Source organism: Nelumbo lutea, chromosome 3 (assembly GCF_056320005.1).
Source record: "Nelumbo lutea isolate HS-2025 chromosome 3, American lotus-T2T, whole genome shotgun sequence".
In the NCBI taxonomy this organism is placed as follows: Eukaryota; Viridiplantae; Streptophyta; class Magnoliopsida; order Proteales; family Nelumbonaceae; genus Nelumbo; species Nelumbo lutea.
The window spans coordinates 6130752-6147200 of NC_142686.1; the positions used below are offsets into that span (position 1 = coordinate 6130752).

At 36.8% G+C, this 16449-nt stretch overlaps 2 protein-coding genes across 5 annotated transcripts; both read left to right on the forward strand.

Annotated features, from left to right (window-relative positions):
• Positions 1-52: 52 nt before the first annotated feature.
• LOC148862580 (uncharacterized) lies at positions 53-12934 on the forward strand. Of its 4 annotated transcripts, none has more exons than XM_088977747.1 (8): positions 54-467; positions 552-578; positions 1210-1342; positions 7114-7701; positions 8581-8838; positions 9556-9831; positions 9950-10020; positions 10830-11307. In XM_088977747.1, the coding sequence occupies exons 1-8, from the start codon at positions 121-123 to the stop codon at positions 11140-11142; spliced, it is 2013 nt and encodes a 670-aa protein (XP_088833873.1). In that variant the 5' UTR covers positions 54-120; the 3' UTR covers positions 11143-11307. The 4 variants fall into 4 exon arrangements, with proteins under 4 accessions (XP_088833874.1, XP_088833873.1, XP_088833872.1 ...); XM_088977746.1 differs by having other exon boundaries at positions 56-467; positions 8581-9055; positions 9608-9831; XM_088977748.1 differs by lacking the exon at positions 8581-8838 and having other exon boundaries at positions 53-467.
• LOC148862581 (uncharacterized) lies at positions 11320-12934 on the forward strand. The gene has a single exon (XM_088977750.1). The coding sequence runs from the start codon at positions 11820-11822 to the stop codon at positions 12372-12374; it is 555 nt and encodes a 184-aa protein (XP_088833876.1). The 5' UTR covers positions 11320-11819; the 3' UTR covers positions 12375-12934.
• Positions 12935-16449: the final 3515 nt, after the last annotated feature.

Consider the following 16449-nt stretch of genomic DNA (forward strand, 5'->3'; position numbering starts at 1 on the left):
CAAAATGCTGTAATGGCCGGTGCAGTAGAATGCAACGGGATGGAGCTGCTGCCAGCAAAATGCGTGTATAAAATCCATCCGTACATTAGGAACATCTCCCGTACTTGTTAACATCCAAATATGGAGATGCTCCTTATGTGCGGATGGATACGGTGTTTGGAAGCAGTTCGGCTAACAACTGGAGTAACGCAATCCAACCGTATATCGAGAATATCTTTCGTATTGTTGTCATTCATGGGAGATGCTCTCAATTTACGGTTGGATGTTAGCAAGCTTTTGGCTGGCAGTAGAATTGTTAACTTTGGGAATTTGTGGACAACATTACCCCTAAGAAAGCAACTAATTTCCAATCTTTGCCCAACAAAGAACCACGAGGTCCACGACCAACCCCATTCCAAACCACCCTTCTTTATTCTCTCTCCCGCCGCTGCAATCTCCAGTGAATTCCAAGCTCTCGACAGTGATAGGTAGGTTATTCCTTCTCAAATTTATGGTGCCCAACTTTTTTATGCTTCTTCTCCCTAATTTCTCTGTTTTTTCTTCATCTATAGCTTCATAACGAGCATCAGATCAGAAAGGTGCATCCCTTCACTCTTTCTTTCCTCTCTCCATTAGCATACAAAATCATTTGCTGTTTCGATTTGGTAGTGTCTATACTACGATTGCTGTTGTAATCTTATTCAAACCTTCGAATGAGACCCCTGTGCTAGAAATATTTGAAGAAGGGCGAAGGAACGTCTGAGCCCTTTAATGATATCATATAGTCACTGGGTTCTACACCACCCACCCTCCGATGACGCAACAGTCAAACTATAGTATCAGGCTATCAGCGTTCTAGTCTTTTGGATTCCACAACATCAACATCCCAGTGTCAGTTACGAAGCATCGTTATCTGTTACAGACAGTGGCTTTACCAACCAGCCTTTATGAAGGCACCATTTCTAGATTTTCTTGTGGTCGGGATTGCATGCTGGAGCTGAAGAGGACGGTTTGAGAGTCTTTCAATTAGTTTTAAAAAATTCAAATTAAAAATAAAAGAAAGACACAATGTCCTCCACTACTCTCGCACAAGCCAGGGTTGAGATACTATGGTTGTGCAGCAGATCCTGTCTTTTAAAGTCCCATAATTTCGCCGCCAAAACACAAGAACATAGCCCCACCAAAGTGAAACAGTGAATAATTGAATCCAAATATCCAATTCCTCTCCAGGCTTTTCTTGACTGAACTGTCAAAACCATTTGTAAGAATGAAGCCAGTCCAAAAGATGGATTTCAACCCTGCAAATGCAATCTGGGACCCTCAGAGCTTGGAAAAATTTTTATTTGCAATAGAAGATCCTGAGGTACTCTCTCTTCCTCTCTCTAATTGTTTCCTTTAGTTCCTTATTTTCTTGCCTGAAGATTTTTTCTTGAAGGTAGTGAGTTTTTCTTTGAAGGTTTTGGCTTTGTCTAATTCTAGTTTTTAACCAAATAGTGGGTTTTTACTCTTTCTGCATAAAGTCAAGGAAATGTGCTAAGATACGATGTCTGTGTCAATCATGTACTATAACCACATGCTTGAATTGCATGGTTACTTCATTATCAAAAGTGGAAAACTGCCTTGTGCCACATTGTTCTGTTCTAGCTTCTTTTTCAAAATGAAACATGAGATGCTAGATGAAATGAATTTTTCTTTGGGTAATTTCACTTTGTATGCTATTTGTTGAATGCATTAGACAACCTTCTAGGGACTGTAATTGATGCAGGGCTGATGTGGTCCAAGGCTGTACTGATAACGAATTTGAGGGAAACTGAAAAATAAATGATCATGGTAAGGGGGTTAGGTCCAAGGTTTGGGGTTGAGAGGCTAAGAGTAGGCCCAGGGAAGGTGGATGAGGGGCGCTCTTGGGTTATATAGCTACATGGTGTGATAAGGAGGCTAATTTAGTGCTGAAATTCCTGCAATATGCAGAAATTTCTACAGAGAGAAAACAAAGAAATTTCAATATCTCAAGATTGGAATGAAATTTCTTTAAACCATTTTAGACGAAAGGTTATGTAGGTGAATTAAAGTAGGGCATTGAATTTTGAGAGGTTTTAAGAAGGTTGGGCACAAAAAGAAGAGAGTTCTCAATAAACCTTTGAAAACTATGGTTTCTAGTGGGAATTTTTGAAAACTGAAACTGTTTTAATGAGATGGGGAAAAATTTAGATATAGGGGATGGCTGAATCAGATCTGTATCTCACCAAGATTTGGTAGGGAAGCTTTAGAGAGACAAGTTTTATTTCTCTAGTAGGTGTTTGGATGTCAAATTTGAAGGAAATAAAGAAGAGACTTACCCAGGATCAATTTAGTCCTTCAATTGATGTTGAATGATGGTTTCTGATTGCTTTTTCCCAATTATTTGATTACTCTAAGTGGGTAAGCTCAAAACCTTGAGAGAGAAGAAAAGATAAGACGGGGGATTTGTACTTGAGACTGAACTTCCCATGGATGGTTAATCAGGGTTGACCATCCCTCTCCTTTTTTGTACCTTAACTCATTTCTAATCAATAAAATTTGTGGGAGGGGGGGGGGAGAGTGATAATAATTCCTAGGGTTCCTAAAATCACTGTAGGGATGTGGATATCACCCATTACAAGTCACACAGGCAGAAAATAAACTCCAATATGCATTGCCCATGTTTTGCAACTTTGCACAAATATATAGACTGTCTAGGGTTAGCCAAACTACTTTAAATTTGAAAAACTCAAAATTACAATTCTGCCACTGATAAATTAACTTAAAGAAAACTAAATAACTCTTAAATTACTTAACCAATGACTCTGAATATTTATACATGACTAGACAACTCACACTAACAGGTTGGAACACACATGAAATTAGCTAAAATGACTGTTTTTTTGGTAAACGATAGTTAAAATGATGAAAACACCCATACTGTCAAAATACAAAAAATACATAGAAATTCAAAAAATTCCAATCTGACCCTTAGCTTGTCGATAGCTGCTGAAGTTTGGCCATATGACTATCGGTGGAAAAAACTAAATTGCATTCATACAACTGCCATTTTATGGTGTCAGTCAGATTGTTGTTTCATCTCATCCTTGTAGTGTGTCCACTTAAACCTTTTTGGAGATTCTAGTACATTATTATTCTTTTGATCTGTAATTATACCAAAGATATTTTATTGATAAAAAATAAAGAGTACTAGCCAAGAAATATAAGAAATAATGAACCTACTATTTCTTTTCTTAATGAAGCAACTTGCATGCTTAGTTTTAGGAGCAACTGAACCCCCAATTTGTTCACATTTCACAGAGATTTCGGGCTTCTCATAAAGTTCAGCCTCTTTTCTATGTTTTTCCTCCATATTATTTTCACTTTATTTAATGCTATTAATGTCCAAGAGGGCCAATGACAACCAGTAACTGAGAAGTCATTCGGCGTCCTCCATGTATGGAAGCATGAGACCAAAGCTGTGTAACTGCAAGCTCTCTGTGGTAAGGGCCGTGGACCTCATGTGCACCCTGGTTTGACCCCCGCCCAAAAAAAAAAAACAGAAAAAAAAACAAAGAATGAAAGAAAGAAAGGAAAAGAAGATGTATTTGGGAGGCCAGACTAATTGCATTTTCTATCATCTTGGGATAAAAGTATTAGGAGAGTATTTGGGAGGAAAGGAACTCAAGGGTACTCCTAACCAACTGATGGTGGCTCAGTTGGTAGGTTCTCTGACTCATTGGAGTAGAGAGCTGGAATCAAATCCTGCTGCCACTAGGGTTGAGAGGGTTAAGGGAGGGGGATGGGCCAACTCCCCCCCACCCCAAAGAGAGGCTATTATTGAGACTATCATTGTTAGGGTGGTTCAGTGGGTTAAATCCTTGGAGTCGTTTGCTGATTTTATAGTGAGTGATATTATGAGAAATCAGAGGGAAGTGGCTTGTTCAGATCAACATAAGACTATTACTAATCCCTTTTGGTTCGCACCTCCCCAGGGTTTAACTAAGCTAGATTTTGATGGGAAAGCACAGGCAATCCGAGTCCTTCAGGCATTGGTGGTGTTTTTAGGAATGAGGAGGGCAATATTGTTTGTCTATTTCCAGGGCAAATATTCTTTGAGGGATTAGGTTTTGGCTATGATGGAAGGGGTGCAAAGAGCTAAGAATATGCTCATCAGTAAGTTGGTTATAGGAGTTCAAAGCTGGTGGTGGGTTGGCTACAAAAGGAAGAAGTCAGGCTGTGGAAATACAACAGTGAAAGAAAGAAGTTTAAATGGCTGACATGAGGCATGGATGTGAGAGTACTAGGGGATCGAACCGTGGGGTGATTTTCTGGACCGAACCGATTTGTTCAGTTTTTATATTTAATCGAACCGATGCAACCGGTTAACCGCGGTTTGGTTTTTCGGTTTTTTTTTATGCTTTCAAAAAAAAAAAAAGGAACGAGACGAGGATAGTGGAAGTCTAAGAGAGTGTTGCCGAAGCAGATCACCTCCGACGTCGGAGGGCGAAGCGCCTAAGGCCATCGGCGTCGGTCCGTTGGGGAAGAATGAAGAGAACTGGGAGAGTGGGAGTCTGAGTGAGTGAGAGTCCGAAAGGGAGAGAGCTCACAGAGAGAGAGGGAAAAGTGTCAGGCTGTTGTGGAAGCAGGAAGGATTGCCAATACCATCGATTCGTCGAAGCAAGAGGGATCACCGAAGGCCGTCGATGATTCGACTGGAGGGCGGAGCGTCGAAGGCCATTGCCCATCAGTTCGTTGGGGAAGAACTAGGACTGGGAGATTGGGAGTCTGAGAGAGATAGAGAGTGAGAGTCCGAGAGAGGGAGCTCAGAGAGAGAGAGGGAAAGAAAGGGAAAAGCCAAAAAAAGTCTGGCTGAAAAAGCCAATATAGTATATATATATATATATATATATATAATACTATATAAATATATATTATTGTATATATATCGGTCGATTCGGTTAACCGGCGGTTTTTTTAAATGGTTAACTGAAACTGTCGGTTTTTTGAAAACGTCGAACTGAAACCGAACCGACCAGTTCGGTTAACTGATTTTTCGGTTCGGTTTTTTGGTTTTTTTGCTCAACCCTAGAGAGTACATTGGGTTAAAAGAACTGCTAATTGGTTTTTTAGTTCTTTGGCAAAACAAGGAGTGGGGAGAAATCAGTTGTTCTGGGCTCAATTGTAATGGCTTTTTAACTTTGGGGAGAGTTAAGAGATTTTACCTTCCTCCTTTGTAATTTATTTTTTGTCATTAATGAAATTTGAAGTTATTGATAAAAAAGAAGAGCAGGAGATTGCTTTAACTAATTTTTTAGCCTATTGATGAAACAATTAGCAAAATGTTAATTGAGTCCATTCCATTATTTTGTTGGTCAATCGTTCAAGGCCTTCTTTCTGAAAAGGAATTTGAAGTCCTTCAAATTTAGCCTGATTACCCATGACTGTGGTGTAGTCCTCAAATTGATGTTCCCCAAACTATACACATATTGCCTCTATGACCTTCTGCTGTAATAGAGTTTTTTTTTTTTTTTTTTTGATGAATGAAGATAATTTTATTAATCCAGAAAATTAAGGCAATACAGGAAACCCATGAAGAGACACGAGTTGTTACCTCTTCTTACAGAGTATTACATCAAGTTAAAAACAGAGTATTACAGAGCAGCCCAAAATAAATGTTCCCTTGAAGCCCCTTTCTTAGCTAACCCATCCGCTAAGGTATTTGCTGATCTTCCCACCCAAAGGGAGGTAACTGTCATGTTTCTTGTGAGCCAGTTGACTTTCCTCAATAAATCTGTGTCGCCACATAGCTGAAGCTGGATCTGTCAGCCATCCCACAACAATTTTGGAGTCTCCTTCAACTACCAAATGCTGTAATGGAGTTCCATTAAACTTCTTGATCCATTTTTATCACTATATCACTTCCCCTTCTTAAGTGAAATGAAGTCATCACCTTAAAAAAGAAAAAATTGCTTGACATGATATATCCAACTTCCAGTGTCAGTCCCATCAAGATGATGAAATTCACTAATTCACATATCATATACAGATTGTCCCACCATGGTATGCTTATTAATATGATGAATTCCCCATAAACTTGACTGTTCATCAGTTGGGTTGACTGATGAAACCTCTCCACAAACATTAAATACAATTTATGTTTATTTATCATTACTTATTTTTAATTGCTACCATAATGTTGCGAAGACAATTCCGGAGTTTTTGCATTATCTTGTTCCATGCTCATGGCTTCTTCTGTAATTTTAACCTCATTAGAGGGATCATAATGATTTATGCAGAGATCTTTAGAAAGCTTCTTGACTTCAGATTCTATATTCTTAACTACTTTTAACGATTGTACTCCATGCCTCCATCCACCATGGCTCAGAAGAAATGGGTTATGAAACCAGATTATAGGATTTAAATTTTATTAGAAGCAAATTATTTGAAAGAGAAAAGATGTTCCCAGTCCCACTGTGGGAGGGAGGTCCTACCAAAGAGACAGAACACAAAGATTTTCTTCTTTCTACCCCCCCCCCCCACCCCCCCACTATGTCTCTTATATTATTTCCCTCCAATTCCTTCCTAGCAAGCTAAGTTAATTGCTAGCATGTCTTCCCCAACAATAACATTGATTTTCCACCTACCATGCAATATTAACACTGCCAATACATATTTTCTCAAATTAGCCTCACATCAGAGAGCCCATTTGAACAGGAACATGAAATAAAATGGTTCAATAGAAAATTGTTGAGCAAAGACACATTTATAACTAAAAAAAGGCCTAACCTTCAGAATAGTTATTTCTTTGCATAAAAAAAAAAGAATAGCTATTTCTTGCGAATGGGAAAAATTGTTAAGTGCAATGCCAAGGTCATTTAAAATGCATCAATTCCCAGATTGTGGTTTCTTCAAAGAATACTGTTAATTTCGTTGAATTTTTGTTGGCTTTCATCTTTCTTTTTTATTCTAGCAGTAAGGTTCTAGATATTTGAGGCTTTGGGATAAAAACACAGTCCTTTCTTACAGTCATGCCTTTTTTATCCATAATATTTGGAAGTTCTATTTGGTGACAATTGGTCTGCATAAAGACTTGTTATATATTTTCTCATTCAGATAATCTTAACTTCTCAGGTTTTAAAGGCACCACTTCTAAAAAGTTTATATTGCCTTCTCGTCTACTTGTTTTCAAATTCATCATTGCATTGCTCTAATTTTGAGGCTTTAAAAGACTCAAATGTGGGAAGTCATCAGTTTGATTTGAAAGCAACATTTGCTGTTATCTGTAAGCTCTCCAACTTCCTCTTCAAAGAACTCCAAAGGAGGTTTGAACAGTTGTTATCTGGTTCGCTCAATGTATCTGTAAATACAGCAACAGGCCGGGCTAAGGTTTTGAACCACCCTGAAGATCTAACTATGCTCTTAAGATGCTGTCTAATTATCATGCTCTTGCTAGTGTTTGACCAAAGTTTTCTTATGGAAAAATGCCAAATTCTCCTTGTGGTACTTCGGAAATTATGCTCTCCAGATCTGCTGTTACATGTTTCCTGTCATATGAAAGGAAACGAGAAAAGTACCATTAGCTTAAAGAGACCAGTTTCACATGAGCGCATTTATGCCAGTGATAATAGTATTATCTCTGTTGTTGAGGAATTAGATGCTTCAATGTCTTTTTCTGAGCAGATTGGCATGCCCATTCCTATTCTTTGCTCGATGCTTGAGGTAGTATTGTTGATTCCATCTTTATTCATTTATTTAACTATTACTTCTGTCAAGCATGTGTTTAATTTATGCATCCCTGATCTCTAACACACACACAATCACAAAGATACTAATTGAGTAGAGGAATTTAAATATACAAACACATCTTGATTAAGGACATCATATCAATTATCCTTCTGTATTTCAGACAATTGCATGTTTAGGGCCAACCTAGGAGATCTTATTGTTTTAATAGATCATTTACCACTTTTCTCACTTTAGAGTATTGGTGTATTGGATGTTAGGCCTTCCCTATTTGGTTGTATTGTCCTTAATGGTCAAAGAATGGCTTCACATTTGTACATGTGCTCTTTTTTTTTTTTTTTTTTTTTTTTTTTTTTTTTTTTTTTTTTTTGTTCCTTTTCAACATTCAAGTCCTTTTCAGGGGCCACTTTGTGCTATGAAATGGTAAAATCTTGGGCTGAATTAGCTGACAATTGTGAGAATGCGGGTTCAAGTCTGAGAATGGCTACTTTGTGCTAAGAAAGGGTGGAGGTTAGGTCTGCATCCAGTCCACCCCTCCCATGACCCGGGGTATCTGGGACCATCATTGGGTAATGGCCTTCTAAGTATTGGTCCTTTTCAACGATAAATTAATCAATGCAAAATTTTCTTTATAAATAATGTCAATCATAAAAATATGAGCTTTAATTTATAGGAAATTAGGTGCCTTAAGTCAAACTGGATCCTGAGAAAGTTTTACATTGACATGGCAATAATCAGTGTAATTCTTTTAGAGCTCAGGTGCCTCATTTAATTTTCTTTATTAATTATTTACTAAAGGAACTTTTGTTTATTTTTTTTTTCCATTAAAACCTTTTTGGAAACATTTATCTCCAGGTCTTTGCAGATGAGCTTTTGGTGCATAGACGTTTGAGACAATATTTTATAGTCATGGATTCTGTTTCTTGCACGAGTGAGAAACTGTTTATCTGTGATAGTAGTCATGGTGATAGTGACGATGTGTTGGAGGTGATCTCTGCTCATTTTCTTCTTTCAGTCTCTGGCATGCAACCATTTAACAAGTTCTTGAACACATTATTCTGGCTGGATGACAAGGAACTCAGATTTCCGGAACTGAGTTTGACAGCGGCTATGGTATTGCTTGGAACTCCCACAATCTTTTCTGCACCACAAGTGTTCCAAGCACATCTCATTTCCTTGATTGCTAGAGCTTTTGGCATTATCATGGTTCCAGAGGAGACAAGATTAAATCCCAGAGCTAAGAATTGCTATATCTCAGCATTTGAGCATTCAGTCATCTTGTACAATAGACATATTTCTAGTTTAGAATTCGGCAGCCATCATTTTGGAGGTAATATTAGATCGGTTGACAAACCATGTACACTGGAAGGAGGGTGTCACCCATCTTTTCAATCTTATGTTCGACCAATCACATATAACAGAATTATTCATGAAATTCCCAAATCAACTTTCTCTTGGCATTTAGGTGTTCATGATTTTCACTCCAAAATGACATCTAGCATGATGAGTGCCTCTGTTGCATACATGGCAGAGAACCTGTACATTCTTGACAATACATGCAAAGATGAGGCTTTCTCAATTTTAAACTGCATCATATCAAGGGTTCTTTCAAGTGAAATTGTATTTAACGTATTGAATAAAAATGTAGATGGAAGTTCTGAAAAAATGTGTCTTCTTGCATCTGTTCTAAAGTTAATGAGCAGCTCATTGCTGCAAATTGTTTGGTATCTGAAGCAAAATGGAAATTTAGGTTGTCTAAAAACATTGAAAGATTACCCTTCATGTAGAGAATATGATTTTATAGTGGGTAAAGTTGGTTGCTTTCAACAGTACAGTGTCAGTCAGCCAATCCAACAAATCTTTTCTGATGCAAGGGGAGCAGACCCAGGAAGACATAAGGAGTCAATGGTGATGCTCATGCACATGGCAGAGTTGCTGTTATTTAGTTTTAGTACTGGACTAGAATTCTTGTGGAAGAGTTGCATATTCATGATGATGACAATTATGAATCTAATAATTTTTGAAGAGGGTAATCTGGATGCATTGAGGCCATTGCTTGGCTTTGAAAAGGAATCTGCTCAGCCTTCTCTTGATAAATCTCCAAAGGTGAGATTCTTCCTGTTCTCTCGTGAACTTGCTGGTTTGGTTATATAACTTATACTATTAGTCAATTTGTTCCATTTTATTCATACTTTGCTTCTAAAACTGATGACTAATAATGCAGGTTCTAATAGAAAGAAGTTCTAGCGCCCTAGTTGCATGGCAATTTCAAAAAATTAAGACAATGCGCTTGAGGTATGCAATATCAATAAGTTTCTTATTCAAGAATGGGAGATGACATTGACTTCATTCTGTAAATTGAAGGAAAGGAACTATATACTGCTGTACTAAAATGATTAATACTTTTTAATCTGATTTCAAGATATACAAGCTAGATTTTGGCTTTTAAGAAAGATTTTAATGGATGGAATATGGGATTACAGGTTATGTAATGGTTTCAGGCTCTGAAGTTTGGTCACTGATAAAAAAAGTTTCAGTCTATGGGTACAACTGTGTAAGTTGATCTGTAACAGCAAGGAGATGTTATCAGATCTGTTCTGAACCAGGCTTATCAAAATTTGGAAGGTTAAGGGGTGGATTACTGGGCTGAAACTTACAACAAAAATACCTTGATTAAAACCTAAATGACATAGGAGTATTCAGATACTGAGAATTAGAACAAAACTTATAGGATCATCTGTAACATCATTGGCTCTCAAAATTAAGACATTTTAAGTGACAAGTAGGTCAATTGCTTGATTAGGATCATCTAACCTAGTTGGTATTTTGCATTGGAATCTCCTGATAGGATGTTGTAAAGATTTGTCAGTCACTATTCTTCATGTTCTCCATGTTCACAGCGATTATTAAATTGAACTGGCTGATTATGCTGGAGAACATGGGTGAAAATGAGAATTCGTTTTTTTTTTTTTTTTCTGTCACCATCCTTTTGTATTTGCACTGGACTCTTTTTATTTAATAGGGAAGTCCCACTAAATGGCAAGCTACTAAAATCATCCGTCTTTAGACTTTGATCCTTCTCAATTATTTTTCCCTCTCTGCAGATCAAAGACTCTCACAAGATACAATGCAGAAGCACAAGATGTCCAAGTGGTTCTTGGGGATGTGGAGTCTCAGTGTGTTCTTGGCATGGAAGAAGATACCTGCAATGGTTCAAATTTTATCAAAATCATACGAGGTGGCCATCCAACATCTGATTTTGATGATTTGGTTGATTTCATTGAGTGCAAACAAGGAAAAGATTATTCCAAGTGGTTGAAGGATCGAGAAAGGTATCGGAAGTGGAAATGTGAGAAAGTGGCAACTGCAAGGCACAAAAGAAAGAAAACATTGCAGAAGTTTTTGACTGGAAAATGAATACAGAATATTGTTCTGTACTTCTTTTTGCATATTTCCATTTGTATAGAAAACTTGTGTAGTGACCAATCATGTATGAGATAATCATAACTTCTCAGAAAACCCCATTTTTCTTTGTTGTTGTATCTTTAAGACCCAGATTCTAATCAGATTCTGTTGACAACATACGTAGGGTTGCAGGTTTTTAACCGATTTAGGGTGTTTACATACATGCCCTTTTGTCTGAATACTAAAAATAACCAATGGATGTTGCTCATACACAACTTCATTTTTACTGTCATTCTGGGTCTGGGCCCTGGTGGCCTGGTGGGTTACTACATCCAACTAAATAGACTCTTTAATTTGGATGACTGTCATTGCTACTTAGTACTTACTAGTGGAAGAGTCTTCCCCACTCACATTGTCTGATATCTCTTTGTAACAGATGTAACGGTAAAGCTCAGCATGAGAGTGGGCTTAGCTTTGGACTTCGATTGTACTGGCTCTTGGGCCCATATTAATTGTAAGCTTTTTTTATGGGCGAGGCCCAAGCCTAATCAGAGGTCATAGGATAGCCTTGATGACACAAAGTTGGCCCAGTTCTCGCTTTATGCTCCATCCTTATAAGTGATGTCGCCGGGAAGAAGAAGATGAGGGAGATCAGAAGAGGAGGAAAGCGATAGAAGAGCGGTGGCAGGATGAGTAATAAGAGAGTAATGTCAAGGGAGAAAAATAGAGACAAAGACGAGGTGGAGGAGCTGCTCCGAGCGGCGGAGGAGGAGATGCTTCTTAAACTCAGCGTCAACTCTCACATGGCACGTGCCTCCTCTCCTCTCGACCGAGATCTCGCCCGTCGATTCGAGGTCCTCAAAAAGCCCTCTGCGCCTCCCGGAATTACGAAGGTGCCACTGCCGCCGAAGCAGCCGATCGTGAAAACCAAAGAGGACGACGAATTAGATAGGATTCTCGGAGCCGATCTCTCCGCTAGATTTGGCGCTCTCAAGGGTTCCTCTTCTTCTGCTACAGAATCTCAAATGGGTTCGGTGAGATCTGACGGTGGTGATGGCGTTGATGACAAGGAAGATGACGAGGACGAGGATGGGGTTTCTAAGAGTGAGGTGGAGAAACTGATACAGTGGGCCATGGACGCAGCTCGTCTCGATCCGTCTCGGTCCGATGACGATGAGGAGGAAGAAGAAGAGGAAGATGACGACGACGAAGATAAAAGGGGGAAACAGCAGAGGAAGAAATAGATGTTCCCGTAAGATGCCTCAGACGTGATAAAAACCGTTCAGTTTTGAGTGTCATCAATGGCTGGTCGATTTCAGAACTTCATCGACCTGGGGTTTTCGTTATAGCTGGAACTTGGTTGTAATTGTAATTTGAAGAACCAGTCTACAGGTTTTGGGGTTGCGACATGGCAATCATACATGATGATTGATGATCCGCCATCAATCCAATTTGATTGAATTGAATTGAATTAAACCAATTTGGTTTGGTTCGGTTCAGTTCGTCAAGTGCTCGACTCAAGTCCCAAATCACAACCTGCCCTGAGGCTCGGCGTGACTCAGGCTGGTTCTGATTGGGCGTCTCTCCAGATTCCTATATCGAGTTCATGCTGTTCCCCCATCTATTATTTATCTGATTCTAGGGCTTGATTTCATTCACCTCTAAGGCTTAACTACTAGTTCCTGGAAGAAACAGGCTTGTGAAGTCCGTTTCCAGTGGCATCTTTATTCTTTTAGTGGTGTCTATCTCTCTACTGATTTCCCTGTAACGCTTAGTTTTGTTGATTTGGCAATTTTGTCGCTCATACTGTTCTTGAATTAGCAATCAATCGGTTCCCCGCTCAATTGATTAATAATGTTACGCCTAGCAAGTTCAAAGCTGCCTGATGCAGTGTTTTTTAGGGTAAATTACAAAGACCCCTCGTACTATGGGGTCTCTGACAAACACCCCCTGTACTTTATTTTGCGACAAAGACTCCCCTGTATTATAACCGTGAGACAAAGACCTCCTTTCGTTAGTCCTCCGTCCAAAAAAACCATTGCAATATTTTTAATTCCTATACTAATCTTCTAATAAATAGGAGAAAAACACTGTTCATCTTTTTCGACCTTCCAATATTATCTTTTCGTTTCTTCACATTTCTCTCTCTCCCTCTCTCTTCCCCTCCCTGGATCTCTCTTCTTGCCCTTTCCCTTACCAGTGTTGGGATTGAACCCATTTAATTCAATCCCGATCTCTCTCTCCATTGAGCTGGGGACGATGTTCCAACGCCTTGTGGAACCTCTAGAAACCAATAAACACAATATATCTCTTCATTGCTTCTCATCTGTGAAACCATTTATAGAAGATACGTAGTTTTGGCATATGCAAGGTTCAAATTTTCGTCACGTATTGGTCCATATCGATTAATATGTATCATTCCGGTAGGGATTCGGCATGGTATAGAATACCAAATTAAATGTCTCGTATCTATTTGTCGTATTGAACGTGTATTGTAAGTGTATCATAATAGTATTGGCCTGTATAGACGTGTTTCGACACCGTATCGACCGATACACTACCGATACGGGGGCGTATCAGTTGATACAGTATGAATTTACTATAGACGAAATGCGAATAAAAATCCTTTCGAAAGAGGGCTTCGAAACCCACTTCGGAAGCCCTCTTTCTTCCCCAAACTCTCCAAAAACATTCATTCCATTACTAGAGACTCATATCTACTGAAAATCCGCCAAAAAGCCTAAAAGATCGCAAGATCCAACAACTTTTTCAAGGTTGTTAAAAAAATAGCGAAAATAGGTATGTTTTCTCTTTTTTTTTGTTGTTTCAGCCAATCTTTTTTTTTTGTTTGTTTTTTTTTCACTTGGATGCTTGAAAACATATTTATTTGTGTTGATCTACTATTTTTGTGCAAAAAATCCCATGTATTTTGATGCTACATGTAGATCTTTGTTAATATTTGAAGAAATTTCAGAATAGTGAAAAATCTGAAAAACAAATAAAATATTTAGTTTTTCTTGTGATCTACCTCTAGAAATTGACTATGTTGTAGATCTATGGATGATCTACCATGTCCATAGGTCATTTGAATTTTTCCTAAATAATTGATTTTTTTTAATTTTTATTCCAACGTTCGGAATATATATAATTTCTTCAACTTTATGTGATCTAAGTATCTAACCCTATATGTTGAGACTTCAGTAAGTTGTAGATCTAAGATTGATCTAACATGATATATAATTCCATAATATTGATCTATCATGTGAAAATTTTAGTTTGTTTTTTTTTTTTTTTTTTTAGATATTTATTTATCTCTAATTTTTTGCTATGATCTAAATTTTAATAATAAATATTTACAAATGACAGTAAATATATGGATGATTTGTTATGCATAAATCCATTCAATTTTTCTGTTACATAATATATATTTAATTTTTCAAATTTTAATTTAATTTTTAGAATAAAATGTGCAAAATAATTATTTGAATAAAAATAAATAATTATTTAGTCTTTGAATGAAACATGCAAAATAATTATTTGATGTATTATGTGCATAAATCCATTCAAATTTTCTATTACATATACAATTTTTCATATTTTAATTTAATTTTTAGAATAAAAATGTAAAATAATTATTTAGTTTTTGAATGAAACATGCAAAATAATTATTAATTTTAGATGTCCATGAAGCCATTTAGAAAAAATATTTGTTCAATTTTTAGAAATTAGAATAAAACATGGAAAATAGTTATTTGAATAAAGATAAATAATTATTTAAAAGATAATAAGATATAGAAAAGTGTTTGATTAAATAATTAAAAATTTTACATAATTATTTGATTCAATAATTGTTAATTGTATAATTAGATTAGATAACATTTGTTTACTAACACATTAATATTTAAAACCGGATAATTTATATAGTAATTGAATTTTTATGTGATTCATCGTGGATATTTGTGATTAAATACATATATATGATGGATAATTGGTTATTTGATAATTAATGGTCGTTATTTTTAAATTTATAATTTTTTAAATTACTTGTTAGATACTTAGATTTATGATTAATTGTTGTTTCTAAATTTTAATTAATTTTTGTGCATATGCATTATAATAGTGTAACACTGTGAATCTGTGAGACTGTGATACACTGATACTTGAGAGTTGGGATTTAGAATTTGACCATTTAATCCTTCGACATGGCACTCAAAAAAAAGGAAGAATAAGATATTGGTTGGAAATATGGCACTATGGTTGATGGGAACCGATTCCATACAAAATGCAACTTTTGTGGGCAAGTTATGAAAGGTGGTGGTGTGACCTGTTTGAAACATCACTTAGCAAGAGGATAACCTAATGTTGTTAATTGCCCTAAATGCCCACAAGAAACTTCTAAGGTAATGCAGAAACATCTCAAAGAACAAGAAATTGATAAAAAATTATTAGAACATTGGAGCCTAGAGATGATGATGAAGGAGATGAGGACATAGAATCAAGACCTCAACATTTTAACATCGATGATGATGATGATGATGCAGAGCAAAGAACATATAACATGGGAAGACATGCATCATGAGCTGCATAGTGGGAAGAGGAGCAACTACAATGACTTCAAAGAAGTAGATATGTATTTGTAGATTCAGAGTATTAGGGGGTGGTGACTCATCACAAGCATCCTTGTCAAGGAGTAAAAGTAAATTGTTCTGTACACTGAGTATGAAAAGAGCATTTTCAAAGCTAAATCCTTTTAAAAAATCTTCATCAAATAGGGACACTCCTAATATTGAAGAGATTGATAGATATTTATACATAGACAGGTATGCTACACAGAAAAAACTTAAGGAGTGTTATGAGAAGAAAAGCTTTAGGCATAATATGAAAAGAGCAATTGCAAAATTTTTGTTATACAATCACATTCCTGCAAATGTAACAATTTCTCATATTACAAAGTTATGATAGATGAAATAGCAAATGCAAAAAATTGTTTGAAGGAGCCTACAACTTATAAGGTGATGGGAAAATTTTTAGATGAAGAAGTGGTTGAGTTACAAGACCATTTCAAGGCATTCTATCAGAATGATGACAATTATGGGCTTACCATCATGTGTGATGGTTGGACAGGGCCAACCAGATTGTCTATTATAAATTTTATGATATATTGCAATGGACAAACAATATTTCACAAATCTATTGATGCATGAAATGAGCACCATAATGCACAATATTTGTATAAACTGATGAATTCAATGATTGATGAAATTGGTACTGAAAATGTTGTCTAAGTCATAACTAACAATGGAAGTGCTTACAAAGCAG

What these genes read in the sequence shown, in the direction of transcription:
- LOC148862580 (XM_088977745.1), top strand. Translation starts at nt 121, where the DNA reads ATGGAGATGCTCCTTATGTGCGGATGGATACGGTGTTTGGAAGCAGTT. An exon ending in ACGAGCATCAGATCAGAAAG is followed by an intron (nt 579 to 1,209) that starts GTGCATCCCTTC and finishes ATTCCTCTCCAG; the next exon opens with GCTTTTCTTGACTGAACTGT. An exon ending in CTCTTGATAAATCTCCAAAG is followed by an intron (nt 9,832 to 9,949) that starts GTGAGATTCTTC and finishes CTAATAATGCAG; the next exon opens with GTTCTAATAGAAAGAAGTTC.
- LOC148862581 (XM_088977750.1), top strand. Translation starts at nt 11,820, where the DNA reads ATGAGTAATAAGAGAGTAATGTCAAGGGAGAAAAATAGAGACAAAGAC.